The following is a 25,099-nucleotide window of genomic DNA, read 5'->3' as shown; positions in this document are numbered from 1 at the left end:
TGCAGGTCGGTGGGACTAGGTGAGAGTAAGAGTTCGGCACGGACTAGAAGGGCCGAAATGGCCTGTTTCCATGCTGTAATTGTTATATGGTTATAAGGCTTGCAGGAAGGAACTTAAGAAAGAAATCAGGAGAGCCAGAGGGGGCCATGAGAACGCCTTGGTGGACAGAATTAAGGAAAACCCCAAGGCATTCTACAATTATGTGAAGAGCAAAAGGATGAGATGTGAGTGAATAGGACCAATCAATTGTGACAGTGGAAAAGTGTGTATGGAACTGGAGAAGATAGCAGTGGTACTTATGGACCTCCTGTCCCATGATCCTCTCATATCCCCTTTGCCAATCACCTGTCCAGCTCTTGGCTCCATCCCTCCCCCTCCTGTCTTCTCCTATCATTTTGGATCTCCCCCTCCCCCTCCCATTTTCAAATCTCTTACTAACTCTTCCTTCAGTTAGTCCAGACGAAGGGTCTCAGCCTGAAACATCGACTGTACCTCTTCCGAGAGATGCTGCCTGGCCTGCTGCGTTCACCAGCAACTTTGATGTGTGTTGTGTTAATGAATACTTTGCTTCAGTATTCACTATGGAATAGGATCTTGGAAATGTAGGGATGACTTACAGAGGACTGAAAAGCTTGAACATGTAGTTATTAAGGAGGAGGATGTGCTGGAGCTTTTGGAAAACATCAAGTGGGATAAGTCACCAGGACCCATGAGATGTACCCAGGCTACTGTGGGAGGCGAGGGAGGAGATTGCTGAGCCTCTGGCGATGATCTTTCCATCATCAATGGGGATGGGGGAGGTTCCAGAGGACTGAAGGGTTGCAGGTGTTGTTCCATTATTCAAGAAAGGGAGTAGAGATAGCACAGGAAATTGTAGACCAGTCAGTCTTACTTTAGTGGTTGGTAAGTTGATGAAGCCGATCCTGAGAGGCAGGATTTATGAACATTTGGAGAGGCATGATATGATTAGGAATAGTCAGCATGGCTTTGTGAAAGGCAGGTCGTGCCTTACGAGCCTGATTGAATTTTTTGAGGATGTGACTAAACAGATTGATGAAGGTAGAGCAGTAGATGTAGTGTATATGGATTTCAGCAAGGCATTTGATAAGATACCCCATGCAAGGCTTATTGAGAAAGTAAGGAGGCATGGGATCCAAGGGGACATTGCTTTGTGGATTCAGAACTGGCTTGCCCACAGAAGGCAAGTGGTTGTAGATGGGTCATTTTCTGCATGGAGGTTGGTGACCAATTGTGTGCCTCAGGGATCTGTTCTGGGACCCCTACTCTTTGTGATTTTTATAAATGACCTGGATGAGGAAGTGGAGGGATGGGTTAGTAAATTTGCTGATGACACAAATGTTGGGGGTGTTGTGGATAGTGTGGAGGGCTGTCAAAGGTTACAGCGGAACATTGATAGGATGCAAGACTGGGCTGAGAAGTGGCAGATGGAGTTCAATCCAGATAAGTGTGAGGTGGTTCATTTTGGTAGGTCAAATATGATGGCAGAAAATAGTATTAATGGTAAGACTCTTGGCCGTGTGGAGGATCAGAGGGATCTTGGGGACTGAGTCCATAGGACACACAAAGCTGCTACGCAGGTTGACTCTGTGGTTAAGAAGGCATATGGTGCATTGGCCTTCATCAATCATGGGATTGAGTTTAGGAACCGAGAGGTAATGTTGCAGCTGTAGAGGACCCTGGTAACCTGAGATAATTTCTAAGGTAAGGACATGTTTGGCACAGGGCCTGTATTGTGCTGTAGGTTTTCTATGTTTCTAAGATTTAGCCAAACAGTCAGTATAGAAAGAGACAGACGAATATACTGCAGACATTCCTATTCTGGGGAATAGGAGTGATTTATTTTGAATGATAGTGTTAAATTAAGTTGGCTTTTAGTTCCATGGCACACTCTACACCAAAATTTACAGTGATCTGATGTACAACTGACAAAGTGATGCCTTGGGCAACTTTTAAACAGCCAGAGTAATCATCCAGGATAAATATGACAATCCATTAACATGAAAATTAAAGTCATAAACTGGTTGTAGAATCACCAGCTTGTCAAATCAGATAAAAGCAGCTAGAACTGATGCTTTTAATATACCTTTGCCTACTTGAACTGAACTGTATTTATTTAATCTCCTGATCTGATCCAGAGTGTTTTTTAAATTTCAAATCTGTAGTTGTTCAACAAAATATAAAGGCATATAATACAATCATTTTCATTTGTTGTGCAATCAAACTAATAGAAACTCTAGTTCTTGTTGAGAAGCAGAAGTGTCTCTCCAGCATCCATGCAGGGCTGCTGCTGGTCGTTCCCTCCCCAACATGTCACCTGACAGTACTGTTCCCCCTCTCAATTTGCTGGGATGGAGGCCTGATGAAGAACCTTGGCCTGAAATGTTAACTGTTCGCCTCCATAGATGCTGCCTGACGCAGATTGGGGGACCGCTTCGTCAAGCACCTCCGCTCCGTCCGCCACAACAGACAGGATTTCCTGGTTGCCACCTACTTCAACTCTGCTTCACATTCCCATTCGGATATGTTCATACATGGCCTCTCATACTGCCATGATGAGGCTAAACTCAGGTTGGAAGAGAACACCTCATATACCGTCTAGGTAGTCTCCAGCCCCTTGGTATGAACATAGAATTCTCCAACTTCCAGTAATTCCCTCCCGCTCCCTTACCCTACCCCTATGTCACCCTGCTCCCTGCCCCAGCTGCCTATCAGCTCCCTCATGGTTCCGCCTCCTTCTACTACCCACTATGTTTTCCCCTATTCCTTCTTCACCTTTCCTGCCTATCACCTCCCTGCTTCCCCTCCCCCACCCCTTTATCTTTCCCCTTACTGGTTTTTCACCTGGAACCTACCAGCCTTCTCCTTCCCACCCTCCCCCCACCTTCTTTATAGGGCCTCTGCCCCTTCCCTCTTCAGTCCTGATGAAGGGTTCCGGCCTGAAACATTGACTGATCGTTTCCACGGATGCTGCCCGACCTGCTGAGTTCCTCCAGCGTGTTGTGAGTGTTGCTGAGTTCCTACAGGACCTTTTTGTGTGAGTGTACTGCAATACTTTGTGGTGAATCCCTGGATGCTTTGATGTTACAAGGCTAACAAGCAACTTAAAATAAGTTGGTTACTGTCCGTATAAGAGGTAGTTATAATGAATCATAGATCATTATGATAAATATAACCATAAGACATAGGAACAGAATTAGACCACTTGGCCATTGAGCGTGCTGTGCCATTTTATCATTTCTGATTTATTATCCCTCTCAACTCCTATCTCCTGCCTTCTTCTGGAAACCTTTAATGCCCCGACTAATCAAGAACCTTCAACCTCTGCTTTAAAAACACTCAACGACTTGGCCACCACAGCTGTCTGTGGCAATGATTCATCACAGATTCACCATTCTCTGGCAAGAGAAATTCCTCCTCATCTCTGTTCTAAATGGACGTCCCTCTATTCTGAGGCTGTGCCCTCAGGTCCTAGACTCCCACCACTATAGGAAAAATCCTCTGCACGTCCACTCTATCCAAGCCTTTCAATATTCAATAGGTTTCATTGAAATTTCCCCCCTCGTTCTTCTAAACCTCAGTGAGTACGGGCCCAGAGCCATCAAACACTGCTTATCTTAACCCTTGTCACAATAACTTTTAATAACAACAGTCTTTCAGAGGTACTTAGATAAGTACAGAATAGGAAATATTTACAGAGATATGGGTCAAATACAGGCACTGGGATGAGCTTAGATGGGCGTTTTGAAAGGCCCGTTTCCATTCTGTAGACTTTATGATTCTACGGCTCTACAACAGCAGTAATAAAAACAAATAATACTATTCAAACACTTGGAAACCCCATTTCCCCTGAACCAGTTCCCTAAACTCGTATAATTCCTTCAGGCATTGAAAAAATTGTAGACAACACACCCAAAATGCTGGAGAAACTCAGCAGGCTAGGCAGCATCTATGGAAAAGAGTACAGTCGATGTTTCGGGCTGGGACCTTCAAAAGAACTGGAAAAACAGTCCTTCCAGGTGAGGCAACACTTCACTTGTGAGTCTGTTGGGGTCACCTATTGCATCCGGTGCTCCCGGTGTGGCCTCCTCTACATCAGTGAAACCGGACGCAGATTGGGGGACCGCTTCGTTGAGCACCTCCGCTCCGTCCGCCACAACAGACAGGATCTCCCGGTTGCCACCCACTTCAACTGTGCTTCACATTCCTATTTGGATATGTCCATACGTGGCCTCCTCTACTGCCATGATGAGGCTAAACTCAGGTTGGAGGAGCAACACCTCATATACCGTCTAGGTAGTCTCCAGCCCCTTGGTATGAACATAGAATTCTCCAACTTCCAGTAATTCCCTCCCCTTCCCTTCCCCTATCCCAGTTTCACACTGCCCCCCTCCACCAGCTGCCTATCACCTCCCTCATGCCTCCTTCTACTACCCATTGTGCTTTCCCTTATTCCTTCTTCACCTTTCCTGCCTATCACCTCCCTGCTTCCCCTCCCCCACCCCTTTATCTTTCCCCTTACTGGTTTTTTACCTGGAACCTACCAGCCTTCTCCTTCCCACCCTCCCCCCACCTTCTTTATAGGGCCTCTGCCCCTTCCCTCTTCAGTCCTGATGAAGGGTTCCGGCCCAAAATGTTGACTGATCGTTTCCACGGATGCTGCCCGACCTGCTGAGGTCCTCCAGCGTGTTGTGAGTGATGCTTTGACACCAGCACCTGCAGAGTATTTTGTGTTTCCCAGCAAACTCTTGCACCACTGGAAAACAGCAAGGGCAGTCTTGTTTCCAAGAACCCCAACAATTACATCCTCGACTTCTGTGTTTTAACTATGCATGTGTGGTAATCCCACACTTGCTGTTTAATACTAAGCAAAATACTGTAATATTTAATTAGGGAAATGCCAATTCCTGATAGTGAAATTATCAAAATTTGAGTTTACTATGGAAACTTCAGAAACTTGCTGTGCAGCAGCACCTATTGGCCAGAGACTGGTACTACATCATTGAGGCTAGTACTACCAAAGCAAACAGGAGTTTGATGCAAAACCATTAACGAAAATCATAACTGCCCAGTAGTAAGTACATCCATGTCAAAGACTTGTGATGTGTCGTGGGAGTACATGGAAGATCGAAAGCAGCGAGCTGGCTGTGTACCCGGGGACCCCGAGTTCTTTGGGCACAGAGCTCGGAAAGAGCAACGCAACAGACTTTTAATACCGTAAATCAACAAGTTGTTTTGTTATGTCTCCCCTCTCACTGTGAAACAGGGACACCTCTTTTTCCATTATTAGGGAGAGAGAGAGCCTGTGGTGTGTCGAATACCGGGTGAACGAGTAGTCTTTGGGGTACTACAAGCCTGTGTCTTTGCTGATGCTTTGCTGCACGCTTGGGTGCTCGGTGGTGGGTGCCGATGCTTTTTTTTTGCCGGTGGGGGGGGGGTCGTTGCTTTGCTGCTGCTTATGTGTTGGGGGGGCAGTTGGGGTGGGTGCTTTGGGGTTCTAACGTTCAACTGTCATTCATTCTTTGGGGACTCCTTTGTTTTTATGGATGTTTGTGAAGAAAAAGAATTTCAAGATGTATATTGTGTTCATTTCTCTGACATTAAATGTACCTATTGAAACCTATTGATAAGCCAGGTCTTTGAGTATATTTAAAGTGGAGTTTGATAGATCTTTGATAAGTCAGGGTGTGAAAGTTTACCAGGCGAAGGCAAGAGAATGGGGTTGAGAGGGAAATGGATTGGCCATGATGAAATGTCGGAGCAGACTCGATAGGCCGAAAGGCCTAATTCTGCTCCAATGTCTTATGGTCTTATGAGCTTATGCAAGGAAGTTGAATTCATGAAAAGTTTTGATATAATATCCATAGATAGGATGGTTTTCCCACATTCAGTCATTAATTTTGTACTGTAAGATTCTCCTGTGCCTAGTAAATCTACCTGCGAAGGCTGCACGAACTTTTTTACCCAGGGAGTGTTTAGAATCTAAATGCAACACCGTAAATGTACCAAAGTAGAATCTAGGCAAACACTTCAGGGAAAAGGGAATAGAATGGTTGGTCAATAGGGATGGATGAAAGCTGAGCAGTATTAGGTCCATGTACCCCTAGGGTCCTTGGAATCTGTTTCTGTACTGGGCATCTTTGTAATTCTGTAAATATTTGGAGGTGAAGCCAGTGCCATTAATCAATACCAGCACTTAGGTTGCCACTGTATGTAAGACTATGAATGTAATATGTACAAATGGAATTAGTGTAGATGGATACAGCAGGCTGCATGGACATACTGGGCTTCGAGGCCTGTTTCTTTGTTCTGTGACACTGTTCAACCCCCAATTCAGACACTGATTTTGTCCCAATGATTCCCTAACAAAATATTCCACCTAATAGAAATGGCCAATATAACCTTGCCATCCCAGAATTAGACTTTACTGACAGTAACAGCACCAGTAAAGCCAGTGGGTGTAGGGAGTTCCTTTATTATTACTTATTATTGGTGTGTTAACTTAATATGCCTATCAGAATCAGAATCCTTTATTATCACCAAGTATGGGGACACATACAGGGAATTTGATGCCGGTTTCCCTGAGCTCTGGCTGTACGGAATCAAAAAGCAAACAAAACAATAGTGCAAATAATTGTGAACTATATACAATGAGGTATACCTGTGTATGTACAGGTGGATTTGGTTTATAATAGACTAAAATTCAAATGTTCATAAGACTGATGGCATACGGAAAGAAACTGTTCTTGTACCTATTTTTCCTGGCATACAGTGATCTAAAGCGCCTACCAGAAGGAAGGAGTTGGAACAGGTGATGTCCAGGGTGTGATGGGTCTACAGTGATGCTGCTTGCTCACTTCCTGACTCTAGATGTATATAAGTCCTGGATCGAGGGCAGCTTCACGCCAATAATCCTTTCCGCAGCCCTGACGGTTCTTTGGAGTCTAGTCTTGTCTTGTTTGGTAGCTGATCCAAACCAGACAGTGATGGACGATCAGAGAACAGACTGGATTATTCCTGAATAGAATTGAATCAGCAGCTCCTGAGGCAGGTTGTACTTTCTGAGTTGACGTAGGAGATACAACCTCTGCTGAGCCTTTTTGATAAGACTGTCCATGTTGGGTGTCCACTTCAGGTCCTGGGAGATTGTGACACACAGAAACCTAAAGGTCTCCACAGCAGACACAATACTGTTGAGTATAGTGAGTCGGGGGAGTATTGGGGGGCTCCTCCTGAAGTCCACTGTCAGATCCACAGTCTTGAGCGTATTTAGCTCCAGATTGTTCTGACCACACCAGAGGGCCAGCCATTTCACCACCCGTCTGTATGCAGACTCATCACCGTCTCGGATAAGGCCAATGACAGTTGTGTCGTCTGCAAACTTCAGGGGTTTAACAGATGGATCCTGTGAGGTGCGATCATTAGTGTAAAGGGAGAAGAGCAGTGGGGAGAGCACACATCCCTGGGGGCACCAGTACTGATCATAGTGGCAATTTGAAGTGAGTGCTCGTACCAGACACCTTTTTTGAAAGGAAAATTTAATAGTATCTGTGAACTTTTAGTTCTTCTATTAACAGAGTACTGCAGTCGCAAAACTCAGGCTGTTACCATTTTTTTTTGCTTGCTGCTAATGCTGTTAAAGCTCCAAATGAGCAACATGAGTGCTTGCTGAATAGATGGATCGTAAGACCAATCCGCTTTCTGGCTTGACCTGAGCTCTGCTACTTTGGAGCTCAGTACTGCAATTGGCGCCCTCCTGTGGCTAAGCATGTGTTAAGCAGTAGGAAGTACCCACTGCTAGTCAAAGAAGTACAGGAATCACCCACTGCTCAATTGTTAGCTGTTGACTTTTTGTCTTTCTGTTGTTATGATTTTTCAAGAGCTTGGTGCTTTCTGCAGTTGTTCCAAACATTGTAAAAGTTGCATAACTGTGATGGAACACAAATTTCTTCAGAATCAGAATAAAATTTGAACACAATCACTGACCTGAATTACGTGAGATTATGTCATACCAGCAGTACAGTGCAAAGGCACAAAGGCATAAATTACCAAAATAAATAAATAGTGCATAAAAGTGGAATAACAAGGTAGTGTTCATAGATACATGGACTGTTCAGAAACCTGAAGGTGAATGGCAAGAAGCCATGAGCATGCAGTGAATAAAACAACTCTTATTTCATTAATTTACATCATAAATTGATTACAAACAACTATTTATATGCATACATACCTGTCAAACCCTTTCTCAGGCAAACTTGTACACCAGACTTTTATAGTCTTCAGGAGCAATTTCTTATCTTAGTTCAACGCTGTCCTGTCCTGTCCATACTGCACCAACCACTGCCGCTGGGCTATGAACGTGCAGGAGCAATGTGTGGTTAAGTGCCTTGCTCAAAGACACAACACGCTGCCTCAGCTGAGGCTTGACCTCGCGACCTTCAGATCACTAGTCGAACGCCCTAACCACTTGGCCATGTGCCACTTTTAAAAGCTGCAATTTTAAAAGCAATTTTCATAATATAATTATAAATTATGGTTAAAAACACAAACTGTTGAATAAACTGAAATTCGTCAAAATACATTTATTATTTTTGCTGTTCATAGTTAATTTTGCAACATTACAACGTAACAGAGTATTACATTTTCATTTTTCGCACCATAGCATCACTGTAAAATGATTAAAAATGGATCATGACTAAATGAATATTTCTTAAACATTTGATTTAATTGCTATTTTAAAATAATAATGGATTAGTGATGGGTACAAAAAGAAAACATGTTGGCGTAGAAAATTCTCTGCTCTGTTCCTCTGCCACTACATCTAAAGTTCAAAGTAAATTTATTATCAAGGTGCGTGTATGTCACCATATACAACCCTGAGATCCACTTTCTTACAGACATACTCAATAAATCCGTAATAGAATAATAACAATAACAGGATGAACGAAAGACCACGCCACAGTGTGCAAAAGAGAACAAACTGCAAATACAAAAAGAAACCTGGTTGCAGCTATAAAGAAGGCAAGACAATGGCTATATTTCATTAGGAGACTGAGGAGATTTGGTTTGTCACCTGAAACACTCAGAACTTCTGTAGATGTACCATGGAGAGCGTTCTGAGCACTCTGACTGGCTGCATCACTGTCTGGTATGGTCGGGGAGGGGCAACTGTACAGGATCGGAGTAAGTTGCAGGAAGTTGTAAAATTAATCAGCTCCATCATAGGTACTAGCCTCTGTAGTGTCCAAGACATCTTCAAGGAGCGGTGCCTCAGAATGGCAGTGCCCATCATTAAGGACCTCCATCACCCAGGACATGCCCTCTTCTCATTGTTGCTGCCAGGAAAGAGGTACAGAAGCCTGAAGGCACACACTTGCAATTCAGGGACAGTTCTTCCCCTTGCCATCCGACTCCTAAATGGACATTGAACCCATGAACACTACCTCACTACTTTTTAAAAACGTATTCCTTTTTTTTTGCACTACTTAGTTTAACTTCACTATTTAATATGCATATATACTTAGTGTAATTCAGTTATTTTTCTAAATCATGTATTGCATTGTATTGCTGCCACAAAGTTAACTAATTCCACAATATATGCCAGTGATATTAAGCCTGATTTTGATTTCAATAAATAAGTAATATATATCAAGGACATGAGATGAAGAGTGCTTGAAAGTGAGTCCATAGGCTGTGGGAACATTTCAACGATGGGGCAAATGAAGTTATCGTCTTTGACTTAAGAGCCTGAAGGTTGAGGGTACATTATGTGATTCAAGAACTTTTAAAATTGCAAAACGTGACAGTGATATCATACTCCTTCATGTAACATCATGATGTTCGCTGTTTCAGAAACGGTCTACATTACTAAAGAGCACTTTTCTCAACAAATTTCTCATAACTGCCAGCATTTAGACATGCAGCTGAACATTCATCAGCCAACCTTATAGGCATGTGCACAATTCCACCAACACTCTCCCAGCTACTGGTAAATGGTGTTTCCTTTCCATGTCTGCTTCAAACATTCCTGAGGTTAAAAAGAGTTTGCAGCTCTATCCAAGCTAAAAGTAAATGTATTATCAAAATATGTCATCATTCACTACCTTGAGATTCATTTTCTTGCAGGCATTCAAAATACAACAAAGAAACATAATAAGGGGTATAGATAGGGTAAATGCAAGCAGCCTCTCTTCACTGAGGTTGGGTGGGACTATAGCTAGGGGTTATGTGTGAAAGGTGAAAGATGAAAAGTTTAAGGAGAGCATGAGGGGAATCTTCTTCACTCAGAGGGCCACGAGAGTGTGGAACGAGCTGCCAGCACAACTGGTACGTGTGAGCTTGATTACGACGTTTAAGTAAAGTTTGGATAGGTACCTGAATGGTAGGGATATGGAGAGCTATGGACCAGGTGCAGATTGATGGGAGTAGGCAACTTAAATGGTTCGGCACAGACTAGATAGGCCAGGGGGCCTGTCTGTGTTGTACTTTTCTGTGACTCTATAACAATAGAATCAGTGAAAAACTAAACACAGAAAGACTGTCAAACAATGTGCAAAAGAAGACCAACTGTGCAAATAAAAAAATGATTAAGTAAGTAAATAATATTGAGAACATGAATTGTAGAGTGTTGAAAGTGAACTCACAGGTTGTGGAATCAGTTCAGAGATGAGGTGAGTGAGCTCATCTGTACTGGTTCAGGAGCTTGATGGTTGAAAGGGAATAACTGTACCTGAACCTGGCTGGTGTGGGACCAAAGGCTCCTACATCCTCTACCTCCTTCTTGATGGCAGCAGTGAGAAGGCGGCACGGATCACATCACCTGCAGAAAAGGTTCGGGTTCAATGGGGATGCAAATATTCCCGTCAGAAGCTGTCGACAAGGTCTCTCCCAGGACTGTCTGCACTTTATGGAAGTTAGCAACAGCAGAAAATGCCCTTTGCAGGTCAACCTGCTGGTGAGGGCTAATGGAAAAGAAGATAAGGTCTGATCTTTTGGATCAGAGGATTTCAATAACTTCCTGATGCAGTGATCAGCTGCAAACTCTGATAGATGGCAAAATTCAAAAGCTGTGGGCGGAGTGATTGAGGTCAGGAAAGGAGAAATTTCTATGTACTGCAGTTTTAAATGACTGGCCTCTCATCTTGTAGTTGTGTCATCTTGTTTGATAATTTTTCGCTCGTGTAAACATCCCAATGCCTACTCTTTTTAACCTCCTTCGGATCTCACATGTTTGAATTAGCTCACTCCTCATTCTTCCAAATTCCAAGGAATATGGGCACAAACTGTTTAGTGTCTCTCATTTAGACAGCCTTCTCACCCCAAGAATTAGCCTAGTGGTTTACCTTTCATAAAAGAACATTGACTAGGTTTAAGGTATGTACAGCTTTCCTAAATGATTAGCTATTGTTTAATGACTTAAGCATCTTGCTAATAATATCTGGCCTGTTGATCCCCCCTCCCTCCACCCCATCGCTGCCTTTCTCTTTGTTTTGAATAAACAGGGTAAACTCTTGCTGAACATTAAAGGCCAGCTATCTGAGTACCTGCCACTGTTCATCTACTGATCTACCAGCCCTGGACAACTCCTCCCTCCAACCTTTATAATTGCCCTTATTTAAATTGAAGACATGGTGTTACCTGCAGGCTGCATTTGGGATTCTATACTATTGCGATCACTACCCATAGAATAGGGCTTTCCAACTTGGGTTCACAAATCCCCTCGGTTAATGGCAGTGGTCCATGGCATAAAAATGGTTGGGGAGCCGTTCCCTAGAGGATCTTTTAAGTGCAATGTCTCCTACTTATCCCCCCTCATCACAGAAGACCTCATCTAAAATAGCCCTTCCAGGTGGGACAACACTTCACCTGCGACTCTGTTGGAGTTGCCCACTATATCTGGTGCTCCCGATGCAGCCTCCCCTACATTGGTGAGACCCAACTTAGACTGGGAGACTTCTTTGTTGAGGACCTCTGTTCCATCCACAAGAAGCAGGATTTTATGGTGGCCAACCATTTTAAATCCCATCCCCATTCCCATTCGGACATGTTGGTCCTTGGCCTCCCTTTCTGCCACCATGAAGCCACTCTCAGATTGGAGTAGCAACACCTTATATTCCATCTAGGTAGGCTACAACCTGACTTCTCCGACTTTTGCTAATTTTCTCCCCTCCTTCTCTCTTCTTCAGTTCCCCACTCTGACCTCTTACCTCTTCTTCTCACCTTCCCCTGCTGCCCCTCCTCCTTCCCTTTCTCCCATCATCCACTCTCCCTTCTATCAGATTCCTTCTTCTCCAGCCCTTTACCTTTTTGACCTTTCACCTCCCAGATTCTCACTTCATCTCCCCAACTAGTATCTACAGAATACCTTACTGTGGTAATGTTTTTTATATATGCCAAATGTGACATATGTATTGTGTTTTGTGCCTTGGTGCCGGAGAGCATTGTTTCGATTAGCTGTATGCCTGTGTACAGTTGAACTTGACCTTGGGGGCCTGTAACTTAGAGGCAGGAATCGGCACTGGGTCAGTGGTTGATTCTCTTCTATATCAACGCTCTGGACGGTAATGTGGTAAACTAGATCAGTAAATTTGTGGATGACACCAAGATTGGGTTGGCAAAGAAGGACGGATATAGAACAGCTGGAAAAATGGACTGGAAAGTGGCAGATGGAATTTAATGCAGACAAGTGTGAAGTGTTGCTCCTTTGGGAGGGCAAACGAGGGTCGGACTTACATATTGAACCGTAGGGCATTGAGGAGCGCAGTAGAACAGGGGGATCTGGGAATGCAATCCATAGTTCCTTAGAATTGGTGTCTCAGGTAGATAGGGTCATAGAGAGCTTCTGGCACATTCGCCATCATAAGTCAGTAACTTTGATATTACAGATACTTGTTTGAGAGGGGAACTGGAAAGGATGCTTGATGTTCTAGGGTTTGAATGCTTTAGGAATGATAGAGTAGGCTTAAAAATGTTGTGGGGGAGTGTGGCGTTGTGTTATTAATCAGGGAGAGCGACCCAGAGGGGACATATGTAATGCTCGCCTATCATGTCTATATGGATAGAATTCAAGAAAGTTGTAATCAGTCTGATTGGATTATATACAGACCACCCCTCAGTAGCCACCTGGACACTGGTGGATAGATATACAGGAAGATTAGAGAAGGTTATGTTGTAGTGGGTAACTTCCACTTCCCTAATATAGACTGGGACCTTCTGGCAAGAGTATCAGATATGAACTATGGAGAGTTAATTAGGAAGAGTTGTTTTTGGGCAAGTCCACATTTTACTTGCACAGTGTACTGGATGGTTACGTTCCAGTCAGAAGGAAGGACAAGGATGGTAGGGTAAGGAAACCTTGGGTGTTGAGAAAAGTAGTGAATTGTATCAAAAAGTAAAAGGAAATGTATGTAAGCTTTGATCAATCCGAGCCTTTGAGGATGTTAAGAAGCCAGTAAAGAACTCAAGAAGGAAATTCGGAAAGCCAGGAGGGTCCATGAAAAGTCCTTAGCAAACAAAGCTGCCACAAGAAAGCAGCGTCCATCGTTAAGGACTGCCATCATCCAGGCCATGCTCTCTTTGTGCTGCCACCATCAGGCAGGAGGTACGGGGGGGGCAGGGTAGGGCCTTAAGTCCCACACCACCAGGTTCAGCCACAGTTATTACTCTTCAACCATCAGGCAGGAGGTACGGGGGGGGCAGGGTAGGGCCTTAAGTCCCACACCACCAGGTTCAGCCACAGTTATTACTCTTCAACCATCAGGCAGGAGGTATGGGGGGGGGGCAGGGTGGGGCCTTAAGTCCCACGCCACCAGGTTCAGCCACAGTTATTACTCTTCAACCATCAGGCAGGAGGTATGGGGGGGGGCAGGGTGGGGCCTTAAGTCCCACGCCACCAGGTTCAGCCACAGGTATTACCCTTCAACCATCAGGCAGGAGGTACGGGGGGGCAGGGGGGGGCCTTAAGTCCCACACCACCAGGTTCAGCCACAGTTATTACCCTTCAACCAACAGGCAGGAGGTACGGGGGTGGGGGGCCTTAAGTCCCACACCACCAGGTTCAGCCGCAGTTATTACCCTTCAACCATCAGGCTTCTGAACCAGTGTGGATAACTTCTCACCTCCATGCTGAACTGAATCCACAACCTATAGAATCACTTTCAAGGACGCTGCATCACATGTTCTCAGTAGTATAAATGTTCTCAACTGTATTTACTTGCTTTGTTGTTATTATTTACATGATTTGTCTTTTTTCCACATTTTTGTCAATCTTTGTTTATGTATGTTTTTCATAAATTCTTTTATATTTCTTTATTTTACTGTAAATGCCAGCATGAAAATGAATCTCAATCTGAATAAGGTGATCAGTATATGAATTGATATATGTGACATAGAGTACTTTGGAAATAAATTTACTTTGACGTTGAAGTAGGATTAAAGAGAGTCGCAAGGCATTCTACACATACATCAAAAGCAAGAGGATAACTAGGGAGCTGGTAGGACCACTCATGGATAAAGAAGGAACATGTCCTTGGAGACTGCGGATGTGGGCGAGGTCCCAAATTAATACCTTTCATTAGCGTTTACCAGGAAGAAAGATGTGGAGTGTGTAGACATTAGTATGGAGCTTGTGGAGCTTGCTAATTTCCGAGAGCATTTCGAGATAAAGAGGTAGCAGAGGTAGTAATGAGTATCTTAAAAGAAAATTAAGATGGGTAAATCCTCGGGGGTACCCAAGGTAATTGAAAAGGGCAAGAGATGAGTTTGCTGAGGCTTTGATATTGTGTCATCTCTAACCACAGGCAAGGTCCTAGAAGACTAGCATGTAGCTAATGCTATTCCAATATTCAATCAAGAAGAGAGATAGGGATGTTATGACTTTGACTAAGTCATTGGAGAAACTGAAGAGGGTGGATATGAAAGCCTTTATTCATCACAATAGACATCCTCTTGAAAACCCCCCTTGGTAGAGACATCCAAATTCAAAGGTCATCAAGATTTATCCTCTTGAGGACAATTGTAACAGGTGATTCAATGCAATAGTTCAGTGGCTCCATTTAATATCAGAGAACGTATGCAATATACGAGCTGAAATTCTTACTCTTCACAGACATCCTTGAAACAAGAAAAGAAAGCCCAAACAGTAGATTACTGAAAAATGACATAAGAGCCCCGAAGCCCCCTGCATCCTGTCACACAGAAGCGGCAGCAACAGCAAAGCCCCCAAAGAGAGACCGTGGTCTTTAGCACATGAAAAGCTAACTCTTCGCTCCAACATTTTTGACTTCCCGCAGGCTCGCTCTCTCACTGACAAGGGAGAGACAGATATTGCTGTTTCTGCAGCAACTGGGGGCTACAAGGCTTTTGCATACTTCAATATTTTGTGCCTGACGAATGGTTGCTTTGAAGTATATATTTACAGTGAAAGCATGTTGTAATTGATAAGAAACCTCCGGGGATTGAAACACCTTCAATGGGACACACTAATTCATACAGATGTTATAAAAGCTTCTGAGGACGTTATAGTGTTGTGAGTAAACAACAGGAATTCTGCAGATGCTGGAAATTCAAGCAACATACATCAAAGTTGCTGGTGAACACAGCAGGCCAGGCAGCATCTATAGGAAGAAGCGCAGTCGACGTTTCAGGCCGAGACCCTTCGTCAGGACTAACTGAAGTGTTGTGAGTGCTGACTCCCTGAATACGTAAATATCCCATGCCAATAACCTATTGACCATGTTTCAGAAGTGATAAGATTTAGTCTGATCTGGTAGGCCTCCTTGATCCCTGGGAGATGGGTGCAAAATAACTTACCCCATTATTGCCTGGGGTCTATAGGTGCCAATTAACATAACACCCCATCCCGTCATTGACTTACATTCGGCTGGTTCATACAAGAATATCACTTCATGGTCACTTGACTCTGCAAACTCTTTTTTTGGCAGCCAGCCTCTGCTGCGGGCGTGCAGCCTGTACTCTGTAGATAGTACTGTTTGCTTGCACAGCAATCACAAGGCTCTTGGCAGGTTGCTTTGATCGTGTACAAAAGGGTTTGAGGCAGTCTATGTTCAATTGGCTGTAGGGAACTTACCCCACAGCCCTCCTGGCATGTCTTTTTATGAGCTGGCCCCGTCACTAAAAGGACCTAGCTCATTTTGTGCTCACCCCCATCCAGGCTGAATGGACAGCCTTCTGACATTCTGTGCTCAGTTCTCCTCTCTCGGCTTGTCTGCCTGGCTCCCAAGGTTGTGGAATTCGGTTTCTATGCCATAACTCGGATCCCTTCCCCTCTGTTTTTCCAATAATTCTCTGTAATGAGACTGCGAGTAGGCTGATTCACTTGGACTGCCTTCTCACGCTGTCCGCTATGGTCAGCAATGAGTTGCCGTTTCTATATACTTCGAATTGTAAATTCTAGTTTTATTATTATGTATTGCAGTGTACCGCTGCTGTAAAACAACACATTTCAAGGCATATGTCAGTGATATTAAACCTGATTCTGATTCAGTCTCTGATCTTAGCTGAACTCTTGGCCAGACACATGTGGACTATATTTGCATTCTCGGAGACCGTACGTGACTTGAATCCTGGCTACTCATTTGCATTTTATGAGACACGCTCTGTGAGTTCTTGTTGGTGTTGACCCATGGCGATAGTATATCTAAGGAAGTTTAGTCCTTATGGCAAGATATGGAAATAGATTGCCAGCCTCTCTTCCACACAGATACTGCTGCTGCCCAGGCCGGGACTGGGCCAGATTCGAACTCAGAACCATCCGCCTTGGAGTCCAGTGCTGATGCCACTACACCACCGGCTGGCCTACATTACAACAAACTTAACAAAAGAACTAAAATTCAATCAGTGCATTGACAATTCCCAATATGTTTCTTTAATCTTTTGGAACATTATCACTGAGAAAAACAATGTTCCCATTCACTCCCCAAGTTTTCTAATCTCACTCCAAGAACAAATTTCAAATTCCTAATTCGAGTAACACTACTCACCAATTACTCTCAAAGGGTAAGCATTGAACAACATATCTTAAAACACATTCACAACCCCCTTACATAATCTTTTAGACTTTAAGGCTTTGGAACAAAGAATGGTGAAAATTATTGTTCTTGGAGAAGTAAAAATTCCAGTATCCCCAAATCAACCAAAATTCCAACATTTTCTGAGTTTTCTCACATTCTAGTCTCTGAACTATATATGACTTACTTGTCTTACAATTTTGGACAATGTATCCTAATTTAGAATAACCTGTCTGTCTAGGGCCATCTTTTAGTGTAGACCTTTGCTTCCAATTGTGTCTGGGGTATGTATACATGGGTTTGTATGGTTCCTCTATTTGGTCTTTTCTGACTGGTTCACAATCCCCTTCATGTTAATGCTGTGTATCTGGGATCCCTTGACATAATCTACAGTATATACACCATCCTAGCTGCAGTCGCTGCTGATTGAAGCTATGGCCATGTTGTTGACTCTGTGAATGTACTTGTTTGCTGATCCTGCCCCCGTGGAATATTTTGCTTCTCTGAGTCTACGACAGCCCCAGCCTTACTAAGCGCATCCACCCCAGGACTGTGCCCTCATTGTTGGGGCATATCCAGAAATCCATTGAGAAGCACACTCCTACAAACCCAGATACCTGAGGTTCACCTTTTATCTGCCTTCATTGTCCCCCCCCCCCCACCACACACACACAGACTTGTAATATCTTGACACAAACAAGGGTAGGTCAGTGCTGGACGCTGAAGCTCCTGTGCCTTATTATCCTTATTATCCTCCTCCTATTGCGTTGCTGGCCCCTGTTAAAGCTCTTGTGTAGATTTGTGGGTGACCAGTACTAGCAAAGGCTGCTGCCGATAGTTGTTTGTCTGACCTGCATGCTGCCTTTACTAGTTCTGTTATCCGGTCAGTGGTCAGTGTGGGTAGAGAAGATTCTGCTATGATTTCTGCCTGCCTTGAGGTGTGACTCTCTCATCTTCTTTCCTTCTTGCTACACGCCTCTGAGCATAGCCTGAGAGGCCAAAGCTGAAGCAGACCATCTCCTTTACCCTCTATGTCTGTTCTGGCAACGTGCCTGAAACCAGGGTACCAAACAGGTCTTCTGTGTCCTTGTATCCAGACAGCCACTTTATGACTTCCTTCCCCTTCCTTTGGTCTGTCTCCCTGGCCCAGGATACTACTGCAAGGTAAGTCAGTCCTACTGCTTTCCCCAATCTGAAACCTCCGGGTGGTCTGAACACAGCCCTTCCTTGAGTTTTGGACACCCCAGCCCTGAGTATTCCCCATAGAACCGTATTTTCACTCTGCATGGTGGGCTCGTCAGTCTTTGATCAACTGACATTATCTCACCTACTCCGAGTCACTGCCTCAACCTCTTCCTCAAAGTTCCGATAGCTCTCCTCATTTCCATTAGCCGCCCGTGTTCTAACCCACTGCACATTATCAGCTTTATCTAATACGTGCACACCTTTTGGGTGTGTCTGCTGGATTTCAGTCATTTACTTTTTAAGTTTTTACATATTTAGAGATACATTCTGGCAAATGGTCCTTTGAGCCACTTTGTCCAGCAACCTCCACAACCTTGAGTTAACCCTAACCTAATCACGCGACAATTTACAATGGACAATCAGCCTGCTAACTAGTACATATTTGGGTTGTGGGACGAAATTGGTCCTGAAGAGAGAATAGAGGGAGCATGACAGAAGGCTGAAGAGCAGGATCTCCAGGATTTCTCCGGAATGCTGCTTGTGCCACGTGCCACCGAGGGCAAGAATAGGATAATACAGCAGATGAATGTGTGTCTGCGAAGTCGGTGCAGAGAGCAGGTTAGGGTTTCAGATTTCCCGATCATTGGGACCTCTTCTGGGGACGGTGTGACTTGTACAAAAAGGGCGGGCTGCACCTGAACCTGAGGGGGGACCAACGTCCTTGTGGACACGCTTGCTGGAGCCGTAGGGGAATGGTTTGAACTAATTTGGCAGGAGGATGGGAACCAGAGTGCCGGAGTTGAGGAGAGGCCAGTTGATGATATACAAGCAGATGGTGGGGGTGGGGTGGCTTTTTTGGTAAAAAAAATGAAATCAAATCAAAGAATAGCAATGTCTGGAGTTTTTGGGGGGCATTTCGGAAGGCACAGGATAGATACATTCCAAAGATGAAGAAGTATTCCAAAGGGAGGATGAGGCGACCATGGCTGACGAGGGAAGTCAAGGACAGTGCAAAAGCAAAAGAGAGGGCATAAAATATAGCAAAAATTATTGGGTAGTTAGAGGATTGGAAAGTTTTTAAAAACCACCAGAAGGCAAGTAAAAAAGCTATTCGAGAGAAATGATGAAAGATGAAGGAAAACCAGCCTGTAAAATAAGAGACTACAAAAAACGTCTTCAGATATATAAAGAGTAAAAGAGAGACAATAGTGGATATCAGTCCACTAGAAAATGATGCTGGAGAGGTGGTATTTGGGGACAAAGAAATGATGGACAAAGTTAACAAGTATTTTGCATCAGTATTCACTGTGGAAGACAATAGCAGTGTGTCGGAAATTCGAGAGTGTCAGGGGCCAGATGAGAGAGTGTAATTGTTATTACTAAGGAAAAATTGCAAATGTCATTCCACACTTTAAGAAGGGATGGAGGCTGAAGAAGGGAAATTATAGTCAGTGAGCCTGATTTCAGTGGTAGGGAAGATGTTGGAGTCCATTATTAAGGATGTGGTTTTGGGGTACTTGGAGGCACATGATAAAGTAGGCCAAAGTCAGGAGAATTTCCTTAAAGGAAATCTGTCGGAATTCTTTGAGGAAATAACAGGCAGGATAGACAAAAGAACATCAGTGGATGTTGTTTATTTGGGTTTTCAGAAGGCCTTTGACAAGGTGCCACACATGATGCTGCTAAACAAGAGTCTGTGATATTGCAGGAAAAATATTAGCATGGATAGAAGTTTGTCTGATTGGCAGGAGGCAAGGAGTGGGAATAAAGGGGGCTTTTACCGTTTGGCTGCCTGTGACTGGTGGTGTTCCGCAGGGGTTGGTGTTGGGATCATTTCTTTTCAAGTCCAAGTTTAATTGTCATTCAAGTTTACATGAAAAAGAATTTCAGGAAGTATATTGTATACATTTCTCTGATATTAAATGTACCTATTCACCCTATTCAACCTATTGATATCCATGAATACAGTCAAACAAAACAGCATTCCTCCAGGGCCAAGGTACTAGACACAGTACCAACAGTCTTACACAGCACAAGGCACATAGAGCACATATATGGTAGCAGTAAGCATGCAGTCACACACAAAAAAAATGTAGCCCAAGTTCCTCAGTGACTGTCCTGTAAATTGATGGTGCATGGGTGTTGTCAGCAAGAAAAAGCAGCCCGCAGACAAATGTACGTATGCATGCACACAATCCACCTTGTTTTTCCATCGAGCGAACACTGGAGAGCTGCACCAATGGGAGGGGCCAACGCCCAATCCAGGATGTACTTTGCGCCACACCAGCTCCGGCGTTTCCCACCCTGGATGGCTGCAACACAAGACATGAGGCCTGGTCCTCGCTACAGCCTAGTCCACGCAGCGCCCCCACTGTCAGTCTCACCAATAAACCAGTGAACCGGACCTGCAGTGTTTTACATTACCAGTGTCCAACAGGGTCTTGAGATCACAAAGAAAACGTCCAAGAACATCACTCACAGTTGGAGTGCATACTGTGTTGACACATTAACTCAACACCCTTCTGTAGCAGGGGGCAACACAGTTCACACCAAGTTCCACTCCTCCACAAGTGAGCAGCTGGCTGATGGGGTAGACCGACACTACTTGGAGTTCTTAATGTCCTGTAATGCCACGCAATCAGAAATAAGAGTTTTAGAAAGGACAAGATTAGCTTTGGTTGCCCCTGAAAGGCTGATGCATATGAGTGTGCCTCCATCTTACTGAAAGGAGATTTTTACATTATATGTCAATGATTTGGATAATGGAATTGATGGCTTTGTGGCCATAGTTGCGGATGATATAAAGATTGTTGGAGAGGCAGGTGGCTTTGAGGAAGTGGAGAGTTTAAGAAGGACTTGGACAAATTGCGAGAATGGGCAAAGAATTGGCAGATGGAATCAAGGCAGGCCACAATTTATGCCAGCCGTTCTCTGGTGCTGAGGGTTCTACCTTTTCCCACCCTCGAGCAATGAACCAAAGAACATCCTTCATGTTATAATTCTTTAATAAATGTCTGTACAGAGTTTCCAGCATTCACCTCATTTAACAGACGTTTCACAAAAAGTGAGTGATACTTGACCTTTAGAGAGCACTGTATTCCTTGGTCTTGGGGTTGGATAAACGCTGTACAGTTTGGTGATAAATTCACTGTCAAAACATTATTGTTACACAGGAGTTGAGCTTTGGGGTGAGCTGAACAGTTATCCAAAGTGAGAAGGACTTTGCAACCTTTGGGCAGCCCTACAGATGTGCAATATGTGCTGGCCTTGGGCTCAAAATATTTTTCTCCATCGATGGTAACCTAGACATTTTTTATTTGCACAATATGTTACTGGGTAAATTTTAACATCTTTCAAGGTCCTAGGGCATATACTTATTCTAATCACCAGTGGTTTACATCTGTGAGTACCTGCTGCATTGGAGCACCATAAAATGGTAACGCTGTCCTTAGATTGTTTGAATCCTGTGGGATCTTCTTTGTTTTCCTAGGTGTGCATTCCTAGATGAAACTGCATTATACACCCAGCTTAGGACTGAGATTTTTATCAGCTATGAGTTTCTCAAATTTGTCCACGTAATGTACTCGGTAGTTCCTCCATGGTTTGCAGACCATTTTTCTGTACACACTTTATGCTTCTTAAAGCTTTGAAGCCATCATGGAACAACTTAGCTTGGTTCATTATCATTTGTCGTTTGGTCTAGTCCAACTCCTTGTGACCTCATGGGTGACCATAGGGTTTTCATGGCAAGATATGGAAGTAGATTGCCAGGACTTTCTTCCACACAGATACCGCTGCTGCCCAGGTTGGGACCCAGCTGGGTTTGAACTCAGGACCATCTGCCTTGATGTCCAGTGCTGATGCCACAACACCACGAGCTGGCCAGTCCATTATCATACTGCCTGACAATTGAACTCTATCACTCCGATGCTGGCAAAACTATTCAATCATCACTTGATCACCCCCAGTGTTCTTACAAATTTTCATACTATTTCTAATGCACATTTGCTTTAGCGAATCACTGTTTGCATAGAATTGCAAAATGTTTTCTCTTTGATGCTTTATATCATACACAGTTAATGAACCAGTGCCATATAAGTCACACAGCTTATGCACAGAAACACCATGGTCCAGTTTTTTCAACATTTCTACCTTTTCTTGGATTGATATGGTCTGACATTTGTGTTTGGCACCACCACTGGTACTTGCACTTAACCCTAGCTATGGCTTCTGAGATAAATTTACATAAAATAAGCAAAAACAAGCACAAAATAATTGGGACTACCACCAAGTGCAATGTAAATAGTAAAAAATAGCGTGCTTTTGTCAGAAAGAGTCTCGCCACACTTGGTGCCATCTGGTGGCCACCCAGTAAACCACACCTTGTAATTTCATTCAAGTTAATTGGTGGTCAGCCTGTATATGGAAAGCTTTGGTTATGCACTTTGGTAGAAGGAATAAAGGCATGCATACGAGACCATCACCTCATTGTGCAAACACCATGCTAACAGCAGCCAAAGTCAGGACCGAACCCACGTCTCTGAAGCTATGAGGCTGCAGCTCTGGGCCAGCCATGAGTGAGGAGGATGCTTATTATGTGCTGTTTTCCACCTCAAGTGAGTTGAAGGTTGGATAGCTTGAGGTATTGAAAGTGGAAGAAGATACATTTTTCATTGGTCAGGGAATTGAGGACCATGCGATAATGGAACAGAAAATGCCATGAGACCTGGGGCAGATCAGCCATGATCATATTGAATACCAGGACAGGCCTGAGAGGTCGAGTAACCTCTCCATGCTCCTTTTAAATGTATTCTGGTGTTCCAGAACATACAGTCACTGACCACTTTATTAGGAAAACCTGTACACCTGCTTGTTAATGCAAATATCTAATTAGCTAATTATGTGGCAGCATCACAATGCATAAAAGCATCTAATGGTCAAGAGGTTCAGTCATTGTTCAAACCAAACATCAGAATGGGGGAGAAATGTGATCTAAGTGACTTTGACCATGGAATGATTGTGGGTGCCAGACAGGGTGGTTTGAGTGTCTCAGAAACTGCTGAACTCCTGGGATTTTCATGCACAACAGTCTCTAGAGTTTACAGAGGATGGTGTGAGGAAAAAAAAAGTAACGATAAATGAGCAGCAGTTCTGGGGGCAAAAGCACCTTGTTAATGAGAGAGGTCAGAGGAGAATGGGAAGACTTGTTCAAGGTGACAGGAAAACAACAGTAAGTCAGATAACCAGGCGTTACAGCACTGGTGTGCAGAAGAGCATCTCTGAATGCACATCACATTGAACCCTGAAGTGGATGGGCTACAGCAGCAGAAGACCACGAACATTACAGTCAGTTGCCACTCAGTAGGTACAGGAGGTGCCGAATAAAGTGGCCACTGATTGTATATTTCAAGTGTAGGTAAGGCAGGTAAACTCAGAGCATGGATAATCACTTGGAATTATGATGTTGTGGTCATTAGTGAGACGTGGCTGCAATGGATTTCATCTACCTGGACTTTGACCGTGTGATTCATGGGACACTGGTCCAGAAGGTTAAGTCACTTGGATTCAGTATTGGTTTAGTGGGGGAAGACAGAGATTGGTCGTAGCTGGTTGTTGGGCTGGAGGTCTGTGGCTAATGGTGTGCTGCAGGAATCGGTCCTGGGTCCATCATCTGGATCAACGCTTTCGATGATAATGTAGAAAATTTGCAATGAAGCCAGGATTGGGGGTAGAGCGGACAGCGAGGAAGGCTATCTAAGCTTGCAGTGATTCTTTTTTTCCCCATAGTTGCTCTCACAGATATTTCCAGCGATAATATTTGGATTACAGTGAATACATTCATGAGCAGTACTGTCCATTGATATCTTTTCCTATGTTGTCATGATTACAGCATTAAAAGCCCTTGTGAATTCCTCAATATTCAGTATTGCAACAGGCAGAGGACCACTGATTTTATATTCAGCTACCTCTAAGTGTTGCTGCAGCTATTGTTATGACTCTCATTTTGTTTTTCTGCAGATGTTACAACTGTGGAGGCCTTGATCACCATGCTAAGGAATGTAATCTACCTCCTCAGCCAAAGAAGTGCCATTACTGCCAGAGCATCATGCACATGGTAGCCAACTGTCCTCTCAAAAATGTCCCACCACAGTCCTTTATTCCTCAGGGAAAATACGAAGCAGATCCTCAACCTTCCACCTCCTCGTATGCTGCTTTCCCTAGGGAAGTGGGAGGGGCTCAAGGCCACCCAGCTCCAGCTCACCTCCAGGAGGAAAAGCCTGAGATGGAGAACTCTGGCAAATCATCTCACGAGAGTTCTGCATGCCCAGAAGAACAAAGAAGAAAGGGCTCTTCCGTTCAGAAAAGGAAAAAAACAGAAAGCAAATAACCACGTTTGAAGTGTTTTTTTTTGAAGAAACAAACAGGATCTTCAACTACCTCATACTTGCAAAAGTAAAGGGGAAGTAAACTCACATACTGCTGCTCCTTTCTTTGAAAACAAAGGATCTATTGAATCAACTGAGATTTTCAACTGGTTAATTCAATCTTTGCAAAGTGTTATCTTTGGATTAAATTAGTGCACATCCAGTGTGCCCTACTTTTACCTAAATATGCAGAAACTTCCCAATGAAACATGGCCCACGTGTTTCATTGTCTAATGCCGTGTTTTCTTTCCTTGACTTTTCTAACCTTTTATAATGAATACTGTTCACAATCCATTAGGTGTCCTCCCGGAGACTGCAGAGCAATACACGACACTCTGATCAACGCTGGAGCTTTACTGCAGAGGCTCCGTCTGATTCGAAGCAAAGCTGTTTATACACATTGAATACCAAAGGAAACCAAGATGTGGATGCTACCAGAGTTGG

General features: G+C 43.8%; 1 protein-coding gene across 1 annotated transcript in view; it reads left to right on the top strand.

Moving 5' to 3' along the window:
* The window catches only part of LOC134357462 (protein lin-28 homolog B-like), a 238,824-nt gene extending 214,206 nt beyond the window's left edge, over positions 1 to 24,618 (top strand). Inside the window, exon 4 of the mRNA XM_063069074.1 lies at positions 24,249 to 24,618. Within this exon, the coding sequence (XP_062925144.1) occupies positions 24,249 to 24,618 (370 nt within the window). The remainder of the gene's footprint in view (positions 1 to 24,248) is intronic.
* Positions 24,619 to 25,099: the final 481 nt, after the last annotated feature.

This window comes from Mobula hypostoma, chromosome 2, assembly GCF_963921235.1.
Source record: "Mobula hypostoma chromosome 2, sMobHyp1.1, whole genome shotgun sequence".
Taxonomy (NCBI): domain Eukaryota; kingdom Metazoa; phylum Chordata; class Chondrichthyes; order Myliobatiformes; family Myliobatidae; genus Mobula; species Mobula hypostoma.
This window is presented reverse-complemented; position numbering and strand designations above follow the sequence as displayed.